The sequence below is a fragment of the Piliocolobus tephrosceles genome, chromosome 13 (assembly GCF_002776525.5).
Source record: "Piliocolobus tephrosceles isolate RC106 chromosome 13, ASM277652v3, whole genome shotgun sequence".
NCBI classification, from domain to species: domain Eukaryota; kingdom Metazoa; phylum Chordata; class Mammalia; order Primates; family Cercopithecidae; genus Piliocolobus; species Piliocolobus tephrosceles.
The window spans coordinates 97,960,799-97,980,660 of NC_045446.1; the positions used below are offsets into that span (position 1 = coordinate 97,960,799).

Sequence of the window (19,862 nt, forward strand, 5' to 3'; positions counted from 1 at the left end):
CTTAATATCAATACCTAGCATAGTCAGTGCCTGCCTTTAGTTTCTCAATAAATAATACACTAAAAAATTGGGAAGGAATCATCCAGGCTCACACCTGTTTCTATGCAACATTGTACCAAAATTTAAAATAATTCTTTGTTCTTTAAAAGTGACCAAAAATCTTGCCAGGCAAGCAACATATTAGTATTGTAGTATTTATTTTTCTTCCATACAAATGGGCTTATGCCACATACATTCTTTTTTCTGGAACACTGCCGAGCATACAAAGTAGATACTGAAATATCTATTGAGTGAAAACATATTCTATAACTTGAATATTTCCATTTTATGACACATCTTAATCATTTTCCATGTCACTGTACTTATAAGCTATCTGCTGTTACACTTTATTTATTTAGTAGTGCATGGTGTTCTATTGTGTGGGAATAGTGAATAGTATATATGTATATGAAAGCTTATCTGCTCCTTTCTTTTTTCTTTTTTATTTATTTTTATTTTTGTTTTATTGAGATGAAGTCTTGCTCTGTTGCCCGGGCTGGAGTTCAGTGGCACAGTCTTGGCTCACTGCAGCCTCCACCTCCCAGCTTCAAGAGAGTCTCCTGCTTCAGCCTCCTGAGAAGCTAGGATTACAGATGTGTGCCACTGCAGCTGGCTAATTTTTATATTTTTAGTACAGACCAGATTTCACTGTGTTGGCGAGGCGGGTCTAGAACTCCTGACCTCAAATGATCCGCCCACCTTGGCCTCCCAAAGTGCTTGGATTACTGGTGTGAGCCACTGCACTGGGCCAAAAAGACTATCTGCTCTTAATTAACATTTTAAGTGGTTTCTAGTTTTTTGGGTTACAACGACTTCTGTGGTACAGATTATTGTACTTTTATTTTGTCTGTTTGTATTTGTGTATACGATGGATATAGGATAATTTCTAGCAGTAGACTTGCTTGTTCAAAAGGAATGTAAATTTTACTTTCTGATGGATATTGTCATTGTCCTCCAAAATAGTCATACCAATTTAGACATTTTCCTACCCCCTCTTTGGGTAACACTCTGGGTGTTACAGAACTTCTTAGTATAAGAAATAATTTTTAAAGTTTGCATATTATTTTGTTATGTAGACATATTGCAGGTTATATATCCATTTTACTATTGTTGGACATTTACATTTAGTAGAAAAAGCACTGTAGTGTTCATATTTACACATGAACCTTGAATTGTTTGATGAGGTAAATTTTTTTTTTTTTTTTTGAGACAGAGTCTTGCTTTGTCAAACCCAGGCTAGAGTGCAGTGGCATGATCTCGGCTCACTGCAACCTCTGCCTCCCGAGTTCAAGTGATTCTCCTGCCTCAGCTTCCTGAGTAGCTGGGATTACAGGTGTCCACCACCACACCCAGCTAATTTTTGTAGTTTGAATAGAGACAAGGTTTCACCATGTTGGCTAGGCTGATTTCAAACTCCTGACCTCAGGTGATCTGCCTGCCTCGGCCTCCCAAATTGCTGGGATTACAGGCGTGAGCCTCTGTGCCTGGCCTGATTAGGTAAATTTTAACTACAACATGCTCCTGCAAGAAGCCATCTTGAACATCTTTGTTTCTCTTCCTTGAAGGCATCCTTAATCAAAAAGCCATTTGACCGTGGAGAAGTAGAATCAATGGAACAGGATACTACTGGAAATCTAATGGAGGTGGAGGAGCAGTCATCCATGAATCTATTTAACGATTACCCTGATAGTAGTGTTAGTGATGCAAATGAACCTGGAGAGAGCCAAAGTACCATAGGTAAATACCTGTTTACTACTTGGTATTTCTTTTGCCTATTTATATTGATTTGGCAGTATAAGAGGCCTCATTGATATCAATTTTATGCTTATTTCATTTTCCCTTAGTATAGCCTTTTAGGATTGTTGCTTTCCTATATACTTTATATTTTTTTCTGATTTTTACTTGAATTTATTAGTTTCATATTTTATTAGTTTCTTATTTTATTCTTCATAAAAGGAACTTAAGATAACTATTAAAGAAATAAAAGCAGGCCAGGGGCTCACGCGTGTAATCTCAGCACTTTGGGAGGCTGAGGCAGGCGGATCAGGAGGTCAGGAGATCAAGACCATCCTAGCTAACATGGTGAAACCCTGTTTCTACTAAAAACACAAAAATTAGCCGGGCCTGGTGGCAGGTGCCTGTAGTCCCAGCTACTCGGGAGACTGAGGAAGGAGAATGGCATGAACCTGGAAAGGTGGAGGTTGCAGTGAGCCGAGATTGTGCAACTGCATTCCAGCCTGGGCGACAGAGCGAGACTCCGTCTCAAAAAAAAAATAAAAAATAAAACCATATGATAGGTTATTTGGGCAAATAGCAGGAAATGAGAACATATCCGTAATCCCATTGCTGTTAACCTTTTTCTATTATTTCTCTGTAGAAACTTTCAAAATTGTAATCAACATCAACATTCACATATGTTATGAATGCCTGTTTAATTATAAGTATTTTTCCATGTAGTTGCTTTTTTTGATAGTCATTCTTTTTAATGGCTTCACCATTTTTCAATCTTATATAAGTACCATAATTTACTTGACATTTTTTATTATTAGAAATTTAAATTTTTTTCTATTTTCCTATAATAAACATTATTGCAGTGATCGTTTATCTGAAGGGTTTTTTCCCCCATATTTTAAATTATTTCTTGACAAAAGAATGCTAGATAATTTTTCAAAAAGACTTTTGAAGCTTTTAGTATATAATTAATTTCACTATAATTTTGCTTTTCATATATTTTTTTTGTGAAGAGGAGGAAATTTAAGTTAATATGAATATATGTGACTGTTGTGCCCCCTCTCTTTGTGTTAATGAGTGCTTTTTATTTTTAGGTGCCATTAATCCTTTAGCTGAAGAATATCTGTCAAAGCAAGATCTACTCTTCTTAGACATGCTCAAGTTCTTGTGTTTGTGTGTAACTACTGCTCAGACCAATACTGTGTCCTTTAGGGCAGCTGATATTCGGAGGAAATTGTTAATGTTAATTGATTCTAGCACGCTAGACCCTACCAAATCCCTCCACCTGCATATGGTGAGTTAACGTTAAATGAAGAAGCTGTTGGGTTTTATCTGATGTTGCTGACTAAATGTAATGAGTTGACATGTAAGAATCACATGGTATCTTTGAAGAATTGAAGTTGCTTTCTTGAGGAATGAACCTGAGACTAGTTGGAAAATAACACTTTTTCTTTTAATGTGCTATAAACAAATTTAAGTGGATGCTGAAATATTAAAACTTAGATGGGTTTTGGATAGATTTATTCTCTTTAGGTTTAATTCGTATAAATTATTTAATTAGGCTAAGAAACATAGACCCTGAATGTAAAAATATTACATAACATTGTGTTTGAAGTTGGAATCTTGCCTTTGACCTTAGTTTAAATATTTCCAGTTTTTTGGATTTGATTTCAAAATGATAGTGAAGTTACAAGAATACTACAGTTAACATTTTACCATATTTACCTAATCATTCCCTCTCTCCACACACATCATACACAGATACACATATCATTTTCTCTGAACCATTTTGAGTTGAAGTTGCACACATGATGCTCTTTATACTTCAGTGTATATTTCCTAAAAACAAGGATACACTTCTGTTTAGCCAGAGTATAATCATCAAAATCAGGAAGTTAACATTTTGTCATTGCATTTAGGTGTGTAGTCTGTGTAGTCTCCTTCAATCTGGAACAGTTCTTTATTTATCATGACCTTCATGTATTTGAATAGTACAGGTCCATTGCTCTGAGTTTGTCTGATGTTTCCTTATGATTAGATTTATACTTTGATGAGAATGTTCCAAAAGTAATTCCTCTTCTGCCTTCACCCTTTCCATTTATCTGTCTGTTGATAGATACCTTCAAATCCAAGCCAACATCACACAGTTTATCTTTTTTTCTGACTAAATTTATAAATTTCTTTACTAGCAGTTAAAAAAACACCCCAAAACCTGGCTATCCACTCAACCTTTACTTATTTGCTCATTTACTTATTTGCTCAGCAACCTTGTATATAACTAATCTGACCATGTGAGCCATTTTCTTAGCCCTAGCCCCAGTGTATATGGAGGTAGAGCCCCTGGCCTAGCGAGGAACAAGTTGGATCCTAGGTCATGTCCCCAGTTCCAGCAAATTGTCAAACATTAGAACCTATGATCACAGTAAATTCTAGGCTGAGTCATTGGTGGAATCCCTGGTCATGTTTCCCACCCTTGGTGAAAATGCACGTCAGTCCCTTAGAGTAAGAAAACAAGTTTGGTTGTGCCCTATTTGGGCCCCTGGTTTAGGTCCTGGCAGATACTCTAGTTAAGTCTCTATCCCTGACCAAGAGGAAGTTATATGCTTTTTTTAAAGTATTGGTGTTTCAAGTCACTTCAAAACACTCAGTAACCTCATGTACATGACTCTCATGTCAAATAATGAAAAGGATCGTTTAATTTCCTTTGTTAATATCTGAAAAGGAATAAGAAATATATTATTCTATATTTAAATAGGAAAAAAATCCCTTATTATTTCAGTATAGCTAGAAAATTATTTGGTAGTTCTCGGAAACTGGCTGCCTAGATAATAACTACCATTATAACTGGTCGTTGCAACAGCCCTTTCTGTCCATAGTACCATAAAGAGCCTTACAAGATTGCCTTATGGGAAGATAGGTCAAGGTGTTTGACTTCTTCCCTGCCCGTGATTATTTCTGCTTTCCAAAATTCATTAATAGAATAGTTTTCAACCACTGGTCTATTATCCCCAAGCATTATTTGGGAGAGTGGAGACTTAACAGTTTCAGAATCTTGCTCAAGCTCTTAACTGCAGCAGTGGTAATAATGATCATTTATTGACTCCCACAATAGAAGCTAGACTTTTACGTTTATTTTATCTAATCCTCACAGTTATCTGGCCAGGTAAGTGATATATCTCTACTCTACAGATGAGGGTATGAAGGCCCTAGATGACATAAGGCAAGTTTTTTAACCAGAAAAGTTAAGGCTGTGGTACTGGGATTTGAATTCTGCTGTTTGACTTCAAAGCCTTCTGTTTTTACTATACACCTTTTAAAAATTTACAGCTGTGTGCGTGTGCGCATGTGTGTGCGTGTATGAATTTATGTTTATGTACTTAAAAAAAATTTTTTTGAAACAGAATCTCGCTCTGTTCCCCAGGCTGGAATGCAGTGGCACGATCTTGGCTCACTGCAACCTCCGCCTCCCGGGTTCAAGCGATTCTCCTGCCTCAGCCTCCTGAGTAGCTGGGATTATAGGCACCCACTACCACCCCCGGCTAATTTTTGTGTTTTTAGTAGAGATGGGGTTTCACCATATTGGCCAGACTGGTCTCAAACTCCTGACCTTGTGATCCGCCCACTTCAGCCTCCCAAAGTGCTAGGATTACAGGTGTGAGCCACTGCGCCCGGCCTATGTTTATATACTTTTTAAAGTAAATGATTTGTGAATAAACCTGATTTTTTTCCCTCCTACCATCTTAGTATCTAATGCTTTTAAAGGAGCTTCCTGGAGAAGAATACCCCTTGCCAATGGAAGATGTTGTTGAACTTCTGAAACCACTATCGTAAGAAATTAAAACCTTATGTTATGTTCACTTTAAATTTATAAAATAACCGATGTGTTCTGTTAAGCTTATAAACTTTTTTTTACCACAGCAATGTGTGTTCTTTGTATCGTCGTGACCAAGATGTTTGTAAAACTATTTTAAACCATGTCCTTCATATAGTGAAAAACCTAGGTCAAAGCAATATGGACTCCGAGAACACAAGGGACGCTCAAGGACAGTTTCTTACAGTAATTGGAGCATTTTGGTAGGTACAGTCTACTTTGTGGTCTTATTTTTCTTTTGCTATCTGTGGATACGAATGCAAATTTTGTATCCACATCAGTGATTTCTTCTGATCTTCCTACATAGCTAATACATCTTTTAAGAATAGCAGAATGTAATTTGTGTTTCCCTCAGTTGCTTGAATAACTACATTGCTTTTTGTTTAAGGCTTAGTTTTTTAAACTGTTTAACTCCTTTCTCTGCAAATTTTGAATCAGTTAATAATTTGACATGTATAGTGAATAAAGAAAGGACAACAAGCCAAAATCAGTTGAATTGTTCATGTTCCCAGAGTGAACAAATTGGCCTTGTTCTTATCTGGTTATTTTATGCATATTTTCACATTCTGAGATAACAGCGTGATACTTACAGAGGAGCACATACATATAATTTAGAACCCTTGTACTATTTGATTGATGAATAATTCTAAATCAATAGAATGTTTTTTGTTTCTGTGTTTTTTTTAGACAGAGTCTTACTCCATCACCCAGGCTGGAGTGCAGTGGTACTGTATCTGCTCACTGCAACCTCTACCTACTAGGTTCAAGCAGTTCTCCTGCCTCAGCCTCCTAAGCAGCTATGATTACAGGCTCCCGCCACAACGTCTGGCTAATTTTTTTGTATTTTTTGTAGAGATGGGGTTTCAACATGTTGGCCAGGCTGGTCCCAAACTCCTGATCTCAAGTGATCCGCCCACCTCGGCCTCCCAAAGTGTTGGGATTACAGGCGTGAGCCAGCGCTCCCGGCCTGAATGTGATTTTGAAATCTTCAATATACCAAACAAAACTTTAACAAAGAAATTTCTTTCTAAAGTAAGTTTACTATAATGTGGTTAACCATCCTATGGTAGCCTCCGAAAAAGAGACATAATGGTATAAAATGAATAATATACACTAAAATGAATTCTTTCAAACTAATTTCTTTTAGCTTGAATTTTTGGGAAGGTGAGTATGTTGGTATAGTCCACATAATGACAAATAAGTTTAGCACAGAAAGACATATTGGAAGCAACTTATAATAACCTTAATATTCAGTGAGTTTTCTGAGTACTTTTACCAGAATGATTATTTAACTTTGGAAAACTTACTTGATTTCAGGCATCTAACAAAGGAGAGGAAATGTACATTCTCTGTCAGAATGGCCCTAGTAAACTGCCTTAAAACTTTGCTTGAGGTGAGTTTTTACATTTTATTAGTAAGATCTTCATTGAAAAATTTAAAGCAGTTTTTGTTTGTTAATGAGTAATTTTTCTCTATTTTGTATTTAACCTCAGTTCTTTTCCCATAGGCCGATCCTTATTCACAATGGGCCATTCTTAATGTAATGGGAAAAGACTTTCCTGTAAATGAAGTATTTACACAATTTCTTGCTGATAATCATCACCGAGTTCGCATGTTGGCTGCAGAGTCAATCAATAGGTAATGGGTCACATATTCATGAAGTATTTGGAATGCTGCAGGTGGCAGTAGAATGTCTTACATAGTAACACCTCACAGTTGAGATATTAAAAATAGCTAACACTTGTTGAGTATATACAGTGTGCCTGGCATTTATGTTTATTCTTCTTACACTTCTGTAACTTAGATTCTATTCTTTCCTTCAATTTGTAAGTGAAAACTGTGACTTAGTGAGGTAAAGTAACTTGCTTATGCCACAGAGCTAACAAGTGGTTGACTTGAGTGACGTGTGTCTACTACCACGTACAGGAGATACGGACTGTTTGGAAATTACTGTGATTTTATGTGAGTTTATAAAATGATAATTAGTGCATTTTACATTGTGTTAATTACAATTATATTTACTTGAGTGAACATCCAGTGAAGCACTGGAAGGATTCTATCATGAGGATCTTTTATATTTGAGTACTGGAATAAACATATAATAATTTCATTCATTTTCTTTTTTTTTTGAGGCGGAGTTTTGCTCATGTCTCCCAGGCTGGAGTGCAATGGCGCGATCTTGGCTCACTGCAGCCTCCACCTCCTCATTTCAAGCAGTTGTCCTGCCTCAGCCTCCTGAGTAGCTGGGATTATAGGTGCCTGCCACCACACCCAGCTGATTTTTTTATTTTTAGTAGAGATGGGGTTTCGCCATGTTGGCCAGGCTGGTCTCAAGCTCCTGAACTCAGGTGATCCACCTGCCTCGGCCTCCCAAAGTGCTGGGATTACAGGCACGAGCCTTTAATCATGTAGTTTTTGTCATTGGTTCTGTTTATGAGATGGCTTATGTTTATTGATTTGCATATGTTGACTCAGCCTTGCATCCCAGGGATGAAGCTGACTTGATAGTGGTGGATAAGCATTTTGATGTGCCGGATTCAGTTTGCCAGTATTTTATTGAGGATTTTCGCATGGATGTTCATCACGGATGTTGGCCTGAAATTTTCTTTTTTTGTTGTGTCTCTGCCAGGTTTTGGTATCAGGATGATGCTGATGAGTTAGGGAGGAGTCCCTCTTTTTCTGTTGTTTGGAATAGTTTCAAAAGGAATGGTACCAGCTCCTTTTTGTACCTCTGGTAGAATTCAGCTGTGAATCCATCTGGTCCTGGGGTTTTTTTGGTTGATAGGCTATTAATTATTGCCTCAATTTCAGAACTTGTTACTGGTCTATTCAGGGATTCGACTTCTTCCTGGTTTAGTCTTGGGAGGTTGTATGTGTCTAGGAATTTATCAGTTTCTTCTAGATTTTCTAGTTTATTTGCGTAGAGGCATGTATAGTATTCTCGGATGGTAGTTTGTATTTCTGTGGGATCAGTGGTTTTGTCCCCTTTATCATTTTTTATTGTGTCTATTTGATTCTTCTCTCTTCTTGCTGGTGGTCTATTTTGTTAATCTTTTCAAAAAACCAGCTCCTGGATTGATTTTTTCGAAAGGTTTTTTTGTGTCTCTATGTCCTTCACTTCAGCTCTGATCTTAGTTATTTCTTGTCTTCTGCTAGCTTTTGAATGTGTTCGCTCTTGCTTCTCTAGTTCTTTTAATTGTGATGTTAGGGTGTCAATTTTAGATCTTTCCCACTTTGTCCTGTGGGCATGTAGGGCTATAAATTTCCCTCTAAACACTGCTTTAGTTGGGTCCCAGAGATTCTGGTACATTGTGTCTTTGTTCTCATTGGTTTCAAAGAACTTACTTATTTCTGCCTTCATTTCCTTATTTATCCAGTAGTCATTCAGGAGCAGGTTGTTCAGATTCCATGTAGTTGTGTGATTTTGAGTGAGTTCTTAATCCTGAGTTCTAATTTGATTGCACTGTGATCTGAGAGACTGTTTGTTATGATTTCCTTTCTTTTGCATTTGCTAAGGAGTGTTTTGCTTTCAATTATGTGGTCAATTTTAGAATAAGTGTGATGTGGTGCAGGGAAGAATGTATATTACTCTGTTGATTTGGGGTGGAGAGTTCTGTAGATGTCTCTTAGGTCTGCTTGGTCCAGAGCTCAGTTCAAGTCCTGAATATCCTTGTTAATTTTCTGTCTCGTTGATCTGTCTAATATTGACAGTGGGGTGTTAAAGTCTCCTGCTATTATTGTGTGGGAGTCTAAGTCTCTTTGTATGTCTCTAAGAACTTGCTTTACACATCTGGGTGCTCCTGTATTGGGTGCATATATATTTAGAATGGTTAGTACTTCTTGTTGCATTGATCCCTATACCATTATCTAATGCCCTTCTTTGTCATTTTTTATCTTTGTTGGATGTTTGTTTTATCAGAGACTAGGATTGCAACCCTTGCTTTTTTTCGTTTCCATTTGCTTGGTAAATATTCCTCCATCCCTTTATTTTGAGCCTCTGTGTGTCTTTGCATATGAGATGGGTCTCCTGAATACAGCACACTGATAGGTCTTGACTCTATCCAATTTGCCAGTCTCTGTCTTTTAACTGGGACATTTAGCCCATTTACATTTAAGGTTAATATTGTTATGTGTGAATTTGATCCTGTCATTATGATGCTAGCTGGTTATTTTGCCCATTAGTTGATGCAGTTTCTTCATAGTGTCGATGGTCTTTACAGTTTGGTATGTTTTTCTAGTGGCCAGTACGGTTTTTCCTTTCCATATTTAGTTCTTCCTTCAGGAGCTCTTGTAAGGCAGGCCTGGTGGTGACAGAATCTCTCAGCATTTGCTTGTCTGTAAAGGATTTTATTTGGTTACAAAGCTTAGTTTGGCTGGATGTGAAATTCTGAGTGGAAAATTCTTTTCTTTAAGAGTGTTGAATATTGGCCCCCACTCTTTTCTGGCTTGTAAGGTTTCTGCTGAGAGATGCACTGTTAGTCTGATGGGCTTCCTTTCGTGAGTAACTCGACCTTTCTCTCTGCCTGCCCTTAACATTTTTTCCTTCATTTCAACCTTGGTGAATATGATGATTATGTGTCTTGGGATTGCTTTTCTCGAGGAGTGTCTTTGTGGTGTTCTCTGTATTTCTTGAATTTGAATGTTGGCCTGTCTCGCTAGGTTGGGGAAGCTCTGATAGTATTCTGAAGAGTGTTTTCCAACTTGATTCCGTTCTCCCCATCACTTTCAGGTACACCACTCAAACGTAGATTTGGTCTTTTCACATACTCCCATATTTCTTGGAGGCTTTGTTCATTCCTTTTCATTCTTTTTTCTCTAATCTTGTCTTCATGCTTTATTTCAGTGAGTTAATCTTCAGTCTCTAATATCCTTTATTCTCCTTGATTGATTCAGCTACTGATACTTGTGAATGCTTCATGAAGTTCTCGTGCTGTGTTTTTCAGCTCCATCAGGTCATTTATGTTCTTTTCTAAACTGGTTATTTTAGTTAGCCATTCCTCTAACCTTTTTTCAAGGTTCTTAGCTTCCTTGCATTGGGTTAGAACATGCTCCTTTAGCTTGGAGGAGTTTGTTATTACCCACCTTCCGAAGCCTACTTCTGTCAGTTTATCAAACCCATTCTCCATCCAGTTTTGTTCCCTTGCTGGTGAGGAGTTGTGATCCTTTGAAGCAGAAGAGGCATTCTGGTTTTTGGAATTTTCAGCCTTTTTGTGCTGGTTTTCATCTTCATGGATTTATCTACCTTTGGTCTTTGATGTTGGTGACCTTTGGATGACGTTTCTGTGTGGATGTCCTTTTTGTTGATGTTGATGCCATTCCTTTCTGTTTATTAGTTTTCCTTTTTACAGTCAGGCCCCTCTGCTGCAGGTCTGCTGGAGTTTGCTGGAGGTCTATTCCAGACCCTGTTTGCCTAGGTATCACCAGTGGAGGCTGCAGAACAGCAAAGATTGCTGCCTGTTCCTTCCTCTGGGAAAGTTTGTCCCAGAGGGGCACCCGCCAGATGGCATCCGGAGCACTCCTGTATGAGGTGTCTGTCGACCCCTGCTGGGAGGTGTCTCCCAGTCAGGAGGCACGGGGGGTCAGGGACCCACTTGAGGAGGCAGCCTGTCCCTTAGCAGAGCTCGAGCGCTGTGCTGGGAGATCCGCTGCTCTCTTCATAGCTGGGAGGCAGGGATGTTTAAGTCTGCTGAAGCTGCGCCCACAGCAGCCCCTGCCCCCAGGTGCTCTGTGTCAGGGAGATGGGAGTTTTATCTGTAAGCCCCTGACTGGGGCTTCTGCCTGTCTTTCAGAGATACCCTGCCCTGAGAGGAGTAATCTAGAGAGGCAGTCTGGCTACAGTGGCTTTGTGGCACTATGGTGGGCTCCACCCTGTTCGAACTTCCTAGTGGCTTTGTTTATACTGTGAGGGGAAAACATCCTACTAAAGCCTCAGTAATTGCAGATGCCCCTCCCCCCACCAAGCTGCAGCATCCTAGGTCGATTTCAGACTGTTGTGCTGGCAGCAAGAATTTCAAGCCAGTGAATCTTAACTTCCTGGGCTCCATGGAGGTGGGATCCGCTGGTCTAGACCATTCAGCTACCTGGCTTCAGCCTCCTTTCCAGGGGAGTGAATGGGTCTGTCTGGCTGGCGTTCCAGGTGCCACCGGGATATGAAAAAAACTCCAGCTAGCTCAGTGTCTGCCCAAATGGCTGCCCAGCTTTGCGCTTGAAACCCAGGGCCCTGGTGGTGTAGGCACCCAAGGGAATCTCCTGGTCTGCTGGTTGCAAAGACCATGGGAAAAGCATAGATCTGGGCCGGGATCCACAGTTCCTCACAGCATAGCTTCTCACGGCTTTCCTTGGCTAGGGGAGGGAGTTCCCCAACCCCTTGCGCTTCCTGGGTGAGGCTACACCCCACCCTGCTTCGGCTCTCCCTCCATGGGCTGCACCCACTGTCTAACCAGTTCCAATGAGATGAGCCAGGTACCTCAGTTGGAAATGCAGAAATCACCACCTTCTGTGCTGATCTCTGGGAGCTGCAGACCAGAGCTGTTCCTATTTTGCCATCTTGCTATTCCCTTGTTTTATTTTTCTCTAGCATTTATGATAACTTGAAACATATTTTAATATATTTACTTCTCCCTATTCCACTAGTATATATGTTCCTAAAAGGCACTGGTTTTTGTCTGTTCTGTTCATTGTATTTTTAGCACCTAAAACAATACTTGGCATGTGATAGGTATCTAATAACTGTTTTAAAATAAATGAATGTACTTGAAAAAAATTACATGATGCTCCAAAAACATCAAAGCTGAAAATCATTTGAGTAACTTTACTGGTCAAATGTAAGTGATCAATAATAAAAGATCACTATATTGTTCAGCAGTCACATAAAGTATTAAAACTAATATTTCAGTATTTGACTATGTTGACAGTAATGTTTTCATAAACTAGATTTTGTGTCTAACTCCTCAGGTTTGGAACTCTTTTTTAGTAAGACCATAATGCATTGTAAGGATTTCTCATGAGTGTGTTTAGTAGTTCACGTCCTTATTAAATTTCACAGATAAAAGATAGCAAATGTATGCTGAACTTTAAGGACTGAGGTAATATAAGACTGAGTTGAATGTAATAAGACAGCAGTGTAGTGGTGGCATTGAGAAAAATTGAAGATTCAAAAAGTATAAATTCAAGAGTGACATGCAAGTAGCATTCATTTTTTTTTTTTACACTTGTTAGATTTTGTCTTAGTCCCTTTGTGTTGCTATAAAGGAATACCTGAGGCTGGGTATTTATAAAGAAAAGAGGTTTATTTGGCGTATGGCATCTACATCTGGTAAGGGCCTCAGACTCATGGCAGAAGGCAAAGAGGAATCAGTGTGTGTAGAGATCACATGGTGAGAGAGGAAGCAAGGTTGGAGGCAGAGAAGGCCGTGCCACGCCCTTTTTTTTTTAATAACCAGCTCTTGTGGGAACTGAATACTGAGAACTCACTCATTCCTTACCCTCAGGCCTTAATCTATTTGTGACGGATCTGCCTCCATGACTCAGACACCTCCCATTAGGCATAACCTAATGGGGATCAGATTTCAACATGACATTTGGAGGGGTTAAGCATTCAGACAATAGCAGATACCTAATGTTCAGCTATTTTAAGAGCAGTGAGAGAAACTAGAAGAATCAGAGGAACATAAACAATTATAAAAGCTTCGATTACTAAAAAAGGATAAAAGACAAAGTTGATTAAAGAGTTATCCTTAAATATGTGGCTATTACACAAAAGGTGTACTGATCAACTTCTTTCCGTCACATAAAACAAAATTTAGATGGTACATGAAAACATTAACTTACCCACTTTCAGAGTGATTAAATATTAGAGCAGGTTGACAATGGAATCTGTGGACTCAACTAATTGGTGTTTGGCAAGAGAACAGTTGATCTTTTCTGGCTAGTTTGAGTTCAGTGCACTCAAATTTGGGCAATAGTTAAAATATATTTTGAGACCCTCTTCAATTCTAGGAGAAAATAGATTTTGTATTCAAGACCTTAATACTAAGCTGCTGGTCTGAACCTCTTTAAATAAACTCAGGTTTTATTAGTCTTTAAGAAAGAGTTAGTATGTTATTATGTCTCACAGAGTGATTTATTTTTATTCTGTAATATGCTTTGGCAAGTAGGGTTTGAAATTAAAAAATTATTTCACTTTTTGTTTGTTGGTTTGCTTGTTTTAAGATTGTTCCAGGACACGAAGAGAGATTCTTCCAGGTTACTGAAAGCACTTCCTTTGAGGCTTCAGCAAACAGCTTTTGAAAATGCATACTTGAAAGCTCAGGAAGGAATGAGAGAAATGGTAATTTTAAGTAACATGTATTTGCTGTTATCATATGCTTGCTATGAATATCCCATAAATTACTTTACCAAGTTTGGCATAAGAGAGTTTATAATGCAGTAGTTTACAGTATAAAGCTGCTCTAAAACAACTGTATGAATTGAATGAAACTGCATTATTTCTAGGTCACAATGGGCCAAATCATAGAGATTTCTTTTGGTTTACCTTAATATGTTTCTTTTGGTTTAGCATTTTTATGGAGAAACCCAAAATTTAACTGAGTTTTTATGGGAGTATAAATGACTTCCTTTTTTATTTTAAAAATCCTTTCATATGTGATCTGATTAAAAGCTAATTAAGTGAACAGGTGACAATGGGAAGAAATGGATTGAGGAGAAGAATCTCACACAAGATCAAATCATTGTGGTGTTCACAGTGAAACGTGTGATATTTCACATTTCTGTAGAATAATATACTTATTATGGTAATGATTATCTTAGAGTTCAAATTTTTTCATTTATTTATGCCCTGATTTGTTTCTTACAAGTATTTAAGATAGTTAAATAACTGTATTGAAAGAATGTGAGTTTAGAAAAGAATTTCAATAGATTAGAAAGATAAGTATAAATAACATAAAATCTAATGAGATAATGTATATTATACATTTTAAAGCAGCCTGTCATCTGCAAACTGGGAAAATACTGATCTCACAGCAATTCATTTAGAAAAAGACCTAAGAAGTTTTATATCTTGAGATTATAGTATGAATCAACATTGTATTACAGTTATCAAAAAAGGCTAACTCTGTCTTATACTGCATTAACAGAAGCATTTTGTCATGAACAAAGTTGATACAAGAACTTGGATCTTTTATACTTTTTGCTTTATTTTTAGATTTTAAAATTTTTATGGGTGCATAGTAGGTGTATATATATATGTATTTGGGGAGTACATGAGATGTTTTGATACAGGTATACAATGTAAAATAATCACATCATGGAGAATGGGGTATCCATCCCCCAAACAAATATCCTTTGTGTTACAAGCAATCCAATTACACTGTTTCAGTTATTAAATGTTTCTGTATTTTGTAGAGTATAACTATAATGTTTGGTTTGGTTCTGAGTAAAGTAAAAGATTTTTAGCCAGGATATTATAGATCTGTGTCTTATAAAAAATGGGTGAAGGAATTGACTTAGTGGAAAGCTCATAAGTGTTTTTAAACATGTCAGTGCTTGTGATTTAGCAAAGGTATTGGTCCTTACTGTTTCTTGTACCAAAAGACAGAACTAGGATTAGTGAGTAGGAGGTTTTTTAAATGTGTATAGCTAGTCAAAAAATCTGGAGTTCAGTTGGGATTTTATAATTGGTTGTTAAGCATTTACATTTTACATTACATTTTTTTTTTTTTAATTTCTTTTTAAGTCCCATAGTGCTGAGAACCCTGAACTTTTGGATGAAATTTATAATAGAAAATCTGTTTTACTGATGTTGATAGCTGTGGTTTTATCCTGTAGCCCTATCTGTGAAAAACAGGCTTTGTTTGCCCTATGTAAATCTGTGAAGGAGAATGGATTAGAACCTCACCTTGTGAAAAAGGTATATGTGGATGAGTATTTTACTATAAGCTTCCTTAGGTCACTATGAAATAATTTAAAAAGTTAAAGGTAGATTTTCTAAGTGGCACTTATTTAAGACTAGGAAACAGTTTTATTTTTTAGGTTGGGAATATTGGAAAGCAGTTATATAAAAACTATTCAAATAGTGTATTTATGTGCATGCACTGTTGTTTCTTACATTCCATTTAAGAGCATTTCACAAGGCTTTCATTGAACTAACAAGAGTGAATGACTTGCCCACCAGACTGACCAGGCTTTTGGAAATAGTATTTATTGAGGGAAACACATGGAGACAAGAGCAGTATAGGTGTTTTGCCCGGTAGATACTGGGGCACCACATTGGGATTTGGCAGGGCCAGAAGTCAAATTTTAGAACTATCAGGCTTTTAAGTTCAATTATCAGGGGAGAAGGACTAGGGTCCAAGCCTTGTAATTACTATATCAGCACAGTATTATAGAACGTTGGCCCCCTCTCTTTTCCGTCCCCTCAGCATTTATGGTTTAGGAAGTTCCTGGCCTTTCCATTGCAAATTTTTATGCGATAAATCAGTGGTAGGTCAGTGGACTGATATGCCAGTTAACATTCTACCAGCATAGTTTCCGTGGTGCTTTGTAGTAAGCCAACCTATAATCAGTTAGCCTTTTACCTCTCAGTATAAGACTTGTTTGGTGTTTCTTAAAAGTATACAAGTACATTACCTAATAATCATAAGTGGTATGTATTGTTTGGATTTTTCCTTATTTGGATTTAAGCCTGAGAGGAATAATTTTATTTTATTTTTATTTATTTCTTTATATTTATTTATTTTGAAAGACAGGGTCTCACTCTGTCACCCAGGCTGGAGTGCGGTGATGCAATCATGGCTCACTGCAGTCTTGACCTCCTGGGCTCAAGCAATCCTCCCAAGCCTCCTGAGTAGATGGGACTACAGGCATGTACCACCACACCTGGCTAATTTTTTTACTTTTTTATTTTTATTTTTTTATGAGACAGAGTCTCGCTCTGTCGCCCAGGCTGGAGTGCAGTGGTGCGATCTCTGCTCACTGCAAGCTCTGCCTCCCAGGTTCATGCCGTTCTCCTGCCTCAGCCTCCTGAGTAGCTGGGACTACAGGCACCTGGCTAATTTTTTGTACAGACAGGCTCTTGCTGTGTTGCTCAAGCTGGTCTTGAACTCTTGGGCTTAAGCAACCCTCCCTCCTCAGACTCCCAAAGCATTGGGATTACAGGTGAACCACCATGCCTGGCTAATAATCTTACATTAAATCTTCCTTTAAGTATAGCCAAATGTTGGAAACTGTTTATGTTTTTATGCATATTTTTATGTTTTTATTTACTTAACATTTATTAAGGGTTTGCTGTGTGTCAGATACTGTGCCAGTTGAGTACATTTTCTTAATTATTATTCCCATCTCATAGATGAGGAAATGAAGAAAAGTTAAATGAATGTTGTTTCTAGGTCTTATTCTAAATAATATTAACAAGCATTTAAATGATTTATTTTTTTCATTTTTCTTAACACATTGACTTTTTGGTTTGTGCAGGTTTTACAGAAAGTTTCTGAAACTTTTGGATATAGATGTTTAGAAGACTTTATGACATCTCATTTAGATTATCTGGTTTTGGAATGGCTAAATCTTCAAGATACTGAATACAACTTATCTTCTTTTCCTTTTATTTTATTAAACTACACAAATATTGAGGATTTCTATAGGTAAGTTTATACATGACATATGTGAAATTTGTTTAATTTAAAATTAGTTAACAATATTTAGCAAGTCCCTATCACCAGCACCACACATTACCATACCCATACACACACGTGTGTGGGAGGCTACATAGTATGAGAAGCGGGACAGCTTCTTTTAATAAGAATGTATTGAAGGGAGTCACTGGACTTCAGATCCGGTCCTAGCTGTGCCAACAACCAGCTATGTGACTTTGGTTAAACCACATAAAGACTGTCTATGCCTTGGTTTTTTAATATGTAAAGTAAGGAAGTTACACAAGGAGATCTTTCAGTTTCCTTTCAGCTTTAATATTTGATCATCTTTCCTTTGGAAAAGATTGAAGATAGATTACTAGTAGCTGATTATTTCTGCCTGTTTTTCTTTTCTGTTGCTTGACTATAGGCCGTTTAGTCATTACTTCTATTAGAGTTAGAAACTTAATGTAAAACTTTTATTTTGCTAACTTTAACTCCGTAGAAGAAAGATTTGAAAATGGAGAGGTTTGAAACAACCAAAAAGTAATGTTTAGGTATCAGGATGATGGGAAGGCATCTCATATTTGTTGAGCATGCTCTGTGTTATGGACTTTGCTATGCATTTTACATGTAGTAGATCACAGACTGAGTTTCAGGCCCATCCTAATAGAGCTTTTTAATAGATTATGAGTTGTATGTAGGTAACTTCCTTTAAGAAGGATATTCCTACAGAAGTAAATTTAGTGTTCCTTACGGTTCATTCATTTTGGCAAGAACAATATAGTCATCTCTCTGTATATGCGAGGGATTCATTCCAGGATTCCCAATGTATGCCTAAATCTGCATACTCAAGTCCCCAAGTCAGCCCTGCAGAACTCACGTATGTGAAAAGTCAGTCCTCTGTATATACAGACTTTCACATCCCGTGAATACTGTTTTTCTATCTGCATTTGGTTGAAAAATATGCAATTATAAGTTCAAACCCATGTTTTTCAAGGGTCAACTTCATTTACATTAGTTGATTATGCAGAAGAAATAAATATAAATTCACATCTCCATTTTTATTTATTTATTGTTTTGTTTTTTCTTTATGCTAAGGGTGCTACTGAACAAGGTCCCCATTTTTAAATCCCATAATTGTAGTGGTATGTTCTAAGCTTTTTTATTTTTTTAATGTGACTATTTAGAATTTAGTTAATTTTTCCATTTAGAAAATTAAAGAATGTTTAATAATCTGGATAAACTGTGATACTTTAATGCTGATGGTATTAAAACAGTATTTTAAGAACTATTTTATAAAATTTTACTTGGAAAAGTTATATATAATCTATATTTTAAATTTTCATATTTTTAGATCTTGTTATAAGGTTTTGGTTCCACATCTGGTGATTAGAAGTCATTTTGATGAGGTGAAGTCCATTGCTAATCAGATTCAAGAGGACTGGAAAAGTCTTCTAACAGACTGCTTTCCAAAGATTCTTGTAAATATTCTTCCTTATTTTGCCTATGAGGGTACAGGAGACAGTGGGATGGCACAGCAAAGAGAGACTGCTACCAAGGTCTATGATATGCTTAAAAGTGAAAACTTACTGGGAAAACAGGTATGGCTTCAATTTTTATCTACTTTTCATTCCCTGAATGATCTGAGATATAACCTTTAAGTTTTAAGGCTATTTATTCTTATTTATATATTGAAACTTAGCTTGTGGTAATCATTATCTAGCATAGCCAACCCATGAATTTTTTTGGTTATGTCATGTTCTCTCCCTCTGATTGGCTTTTAACTAAGTAGAAATGTTTTGAATTAGAAATAACCCAGAAAACCATTTGAATAATTTTCTTCTGCCATTTAAAAATGTATTTTAACTGCAGTAATACACGAATGCAAACTGGTTGTTAAAGTCAAGGAATACTAACAGTGTACAGAAAACCTTCACCCTCTCTTCAGTCTCACCAAGCTTTCCACTTTTCAAGAATAAGAACCATCCCTCATTCCTATAGTTCTCATACCCCGCTGTTTGGTTTTTCATGACACTTATTACCTTCTAACATATGATGCAATTTACTTTTTTTTTTGTTTTGTCTTTGCTTTTGTTTTTGAGGCAGAGTCTCACTCTGCTGCCTAGACTGGAGTACAGTGGCATGATCGCAGTTTACTGAAGCCTCTGTCTCCTGGGTTCAAGCAATTCTCCTGCCTCAGCCACCCAAGTAGCTGGGACTACAGGTGTGTGCCACCACACCCAGCTAATTTTCGTATTTTTAGTAGAGACGGGATTTTGCCATGTTGGCCAGGCTGGTCTTGAACTCTTGACCTCAGGTGATCTTCCCACCTCAGCCTCCCAAAATGCTGGGATTACAGGTGTAAGCCACCTTGCTGGACCATAATTTACTTTTCAATTATGTTAATTATTTACCAGTCTTCTCCGGCATACATTTCTCTCTCTTTTTTTTTTTTTGGCTGATGTATCTCAACCACATAATATATTTTGGGTATTCATTAAATCTTTGTCAAAAGAAGGAGTCAAGTAAAGAAGGATTTAACAAGCTTCGTTTGTTTTATAATAATTTATATACATTCCAAATTTTTTGAA

General features: G+C 37.2%; 1 protein-coding gene across 3 annotated transcripts in view; it reads left to right on the forward strand.

Annotated features, from left to right (window-relative positions):
• ATM (ATM serine/threonine kinase) overlaps nucleotides 1-19,862 on the forward strand; it is a 132,800-nt gene that overhangs the window by 35,480 nt on the left and 77,458 nt on the right. For all 3 annotated transcript variants that reach the window (XM_023208184.1, XM_023208186.3, XM_023208185.1), the window contains exons 17-26: nucleotides 1,605-1,776; nucleotides 2,865-3,064; nucleotides 5,515-5,597; nucleotides 5,689-5,844; nucleotides 6,959-7,034; nucleotides 7,149-7,279; nucleotides 13,853-13,970; nucleotides 15,375-15,548; nucleotides 17,111-17,280; nucleotides 18,626-18,872. In XM_023208184.1, coding sequence (XP_023063952.1) covers nucleotides 1,605-1,776; nucleotides 2,865-3,064; nucleotides 5,515-5,597; nucleotides 5,689-5,844; nucleotides 6,959-7,034; nucleotides 7,149-7,279; nucleotides 13,853-13,970; nucleotides 15,375-15,548; nucleotides 17,111-17,280; nucleotides 18,626-18,872 — 1,527 coding nt within the window. The remainder of the gene's footprint in view (nucleotides 1-1,604; nucleotides 1,777-2,864; nucleotides 3,065-5,514; nucleotides 5,598-5,688; nucleotides 5,845-6,958; nucleotides 7,035-7,148; nucleotides 7,280-13,852; nucleotides 13,971-15,374; nucleotides 15,549-17,110; nucleotides 17,281-18,625; nucleotides 18,873-19,862) is intronic.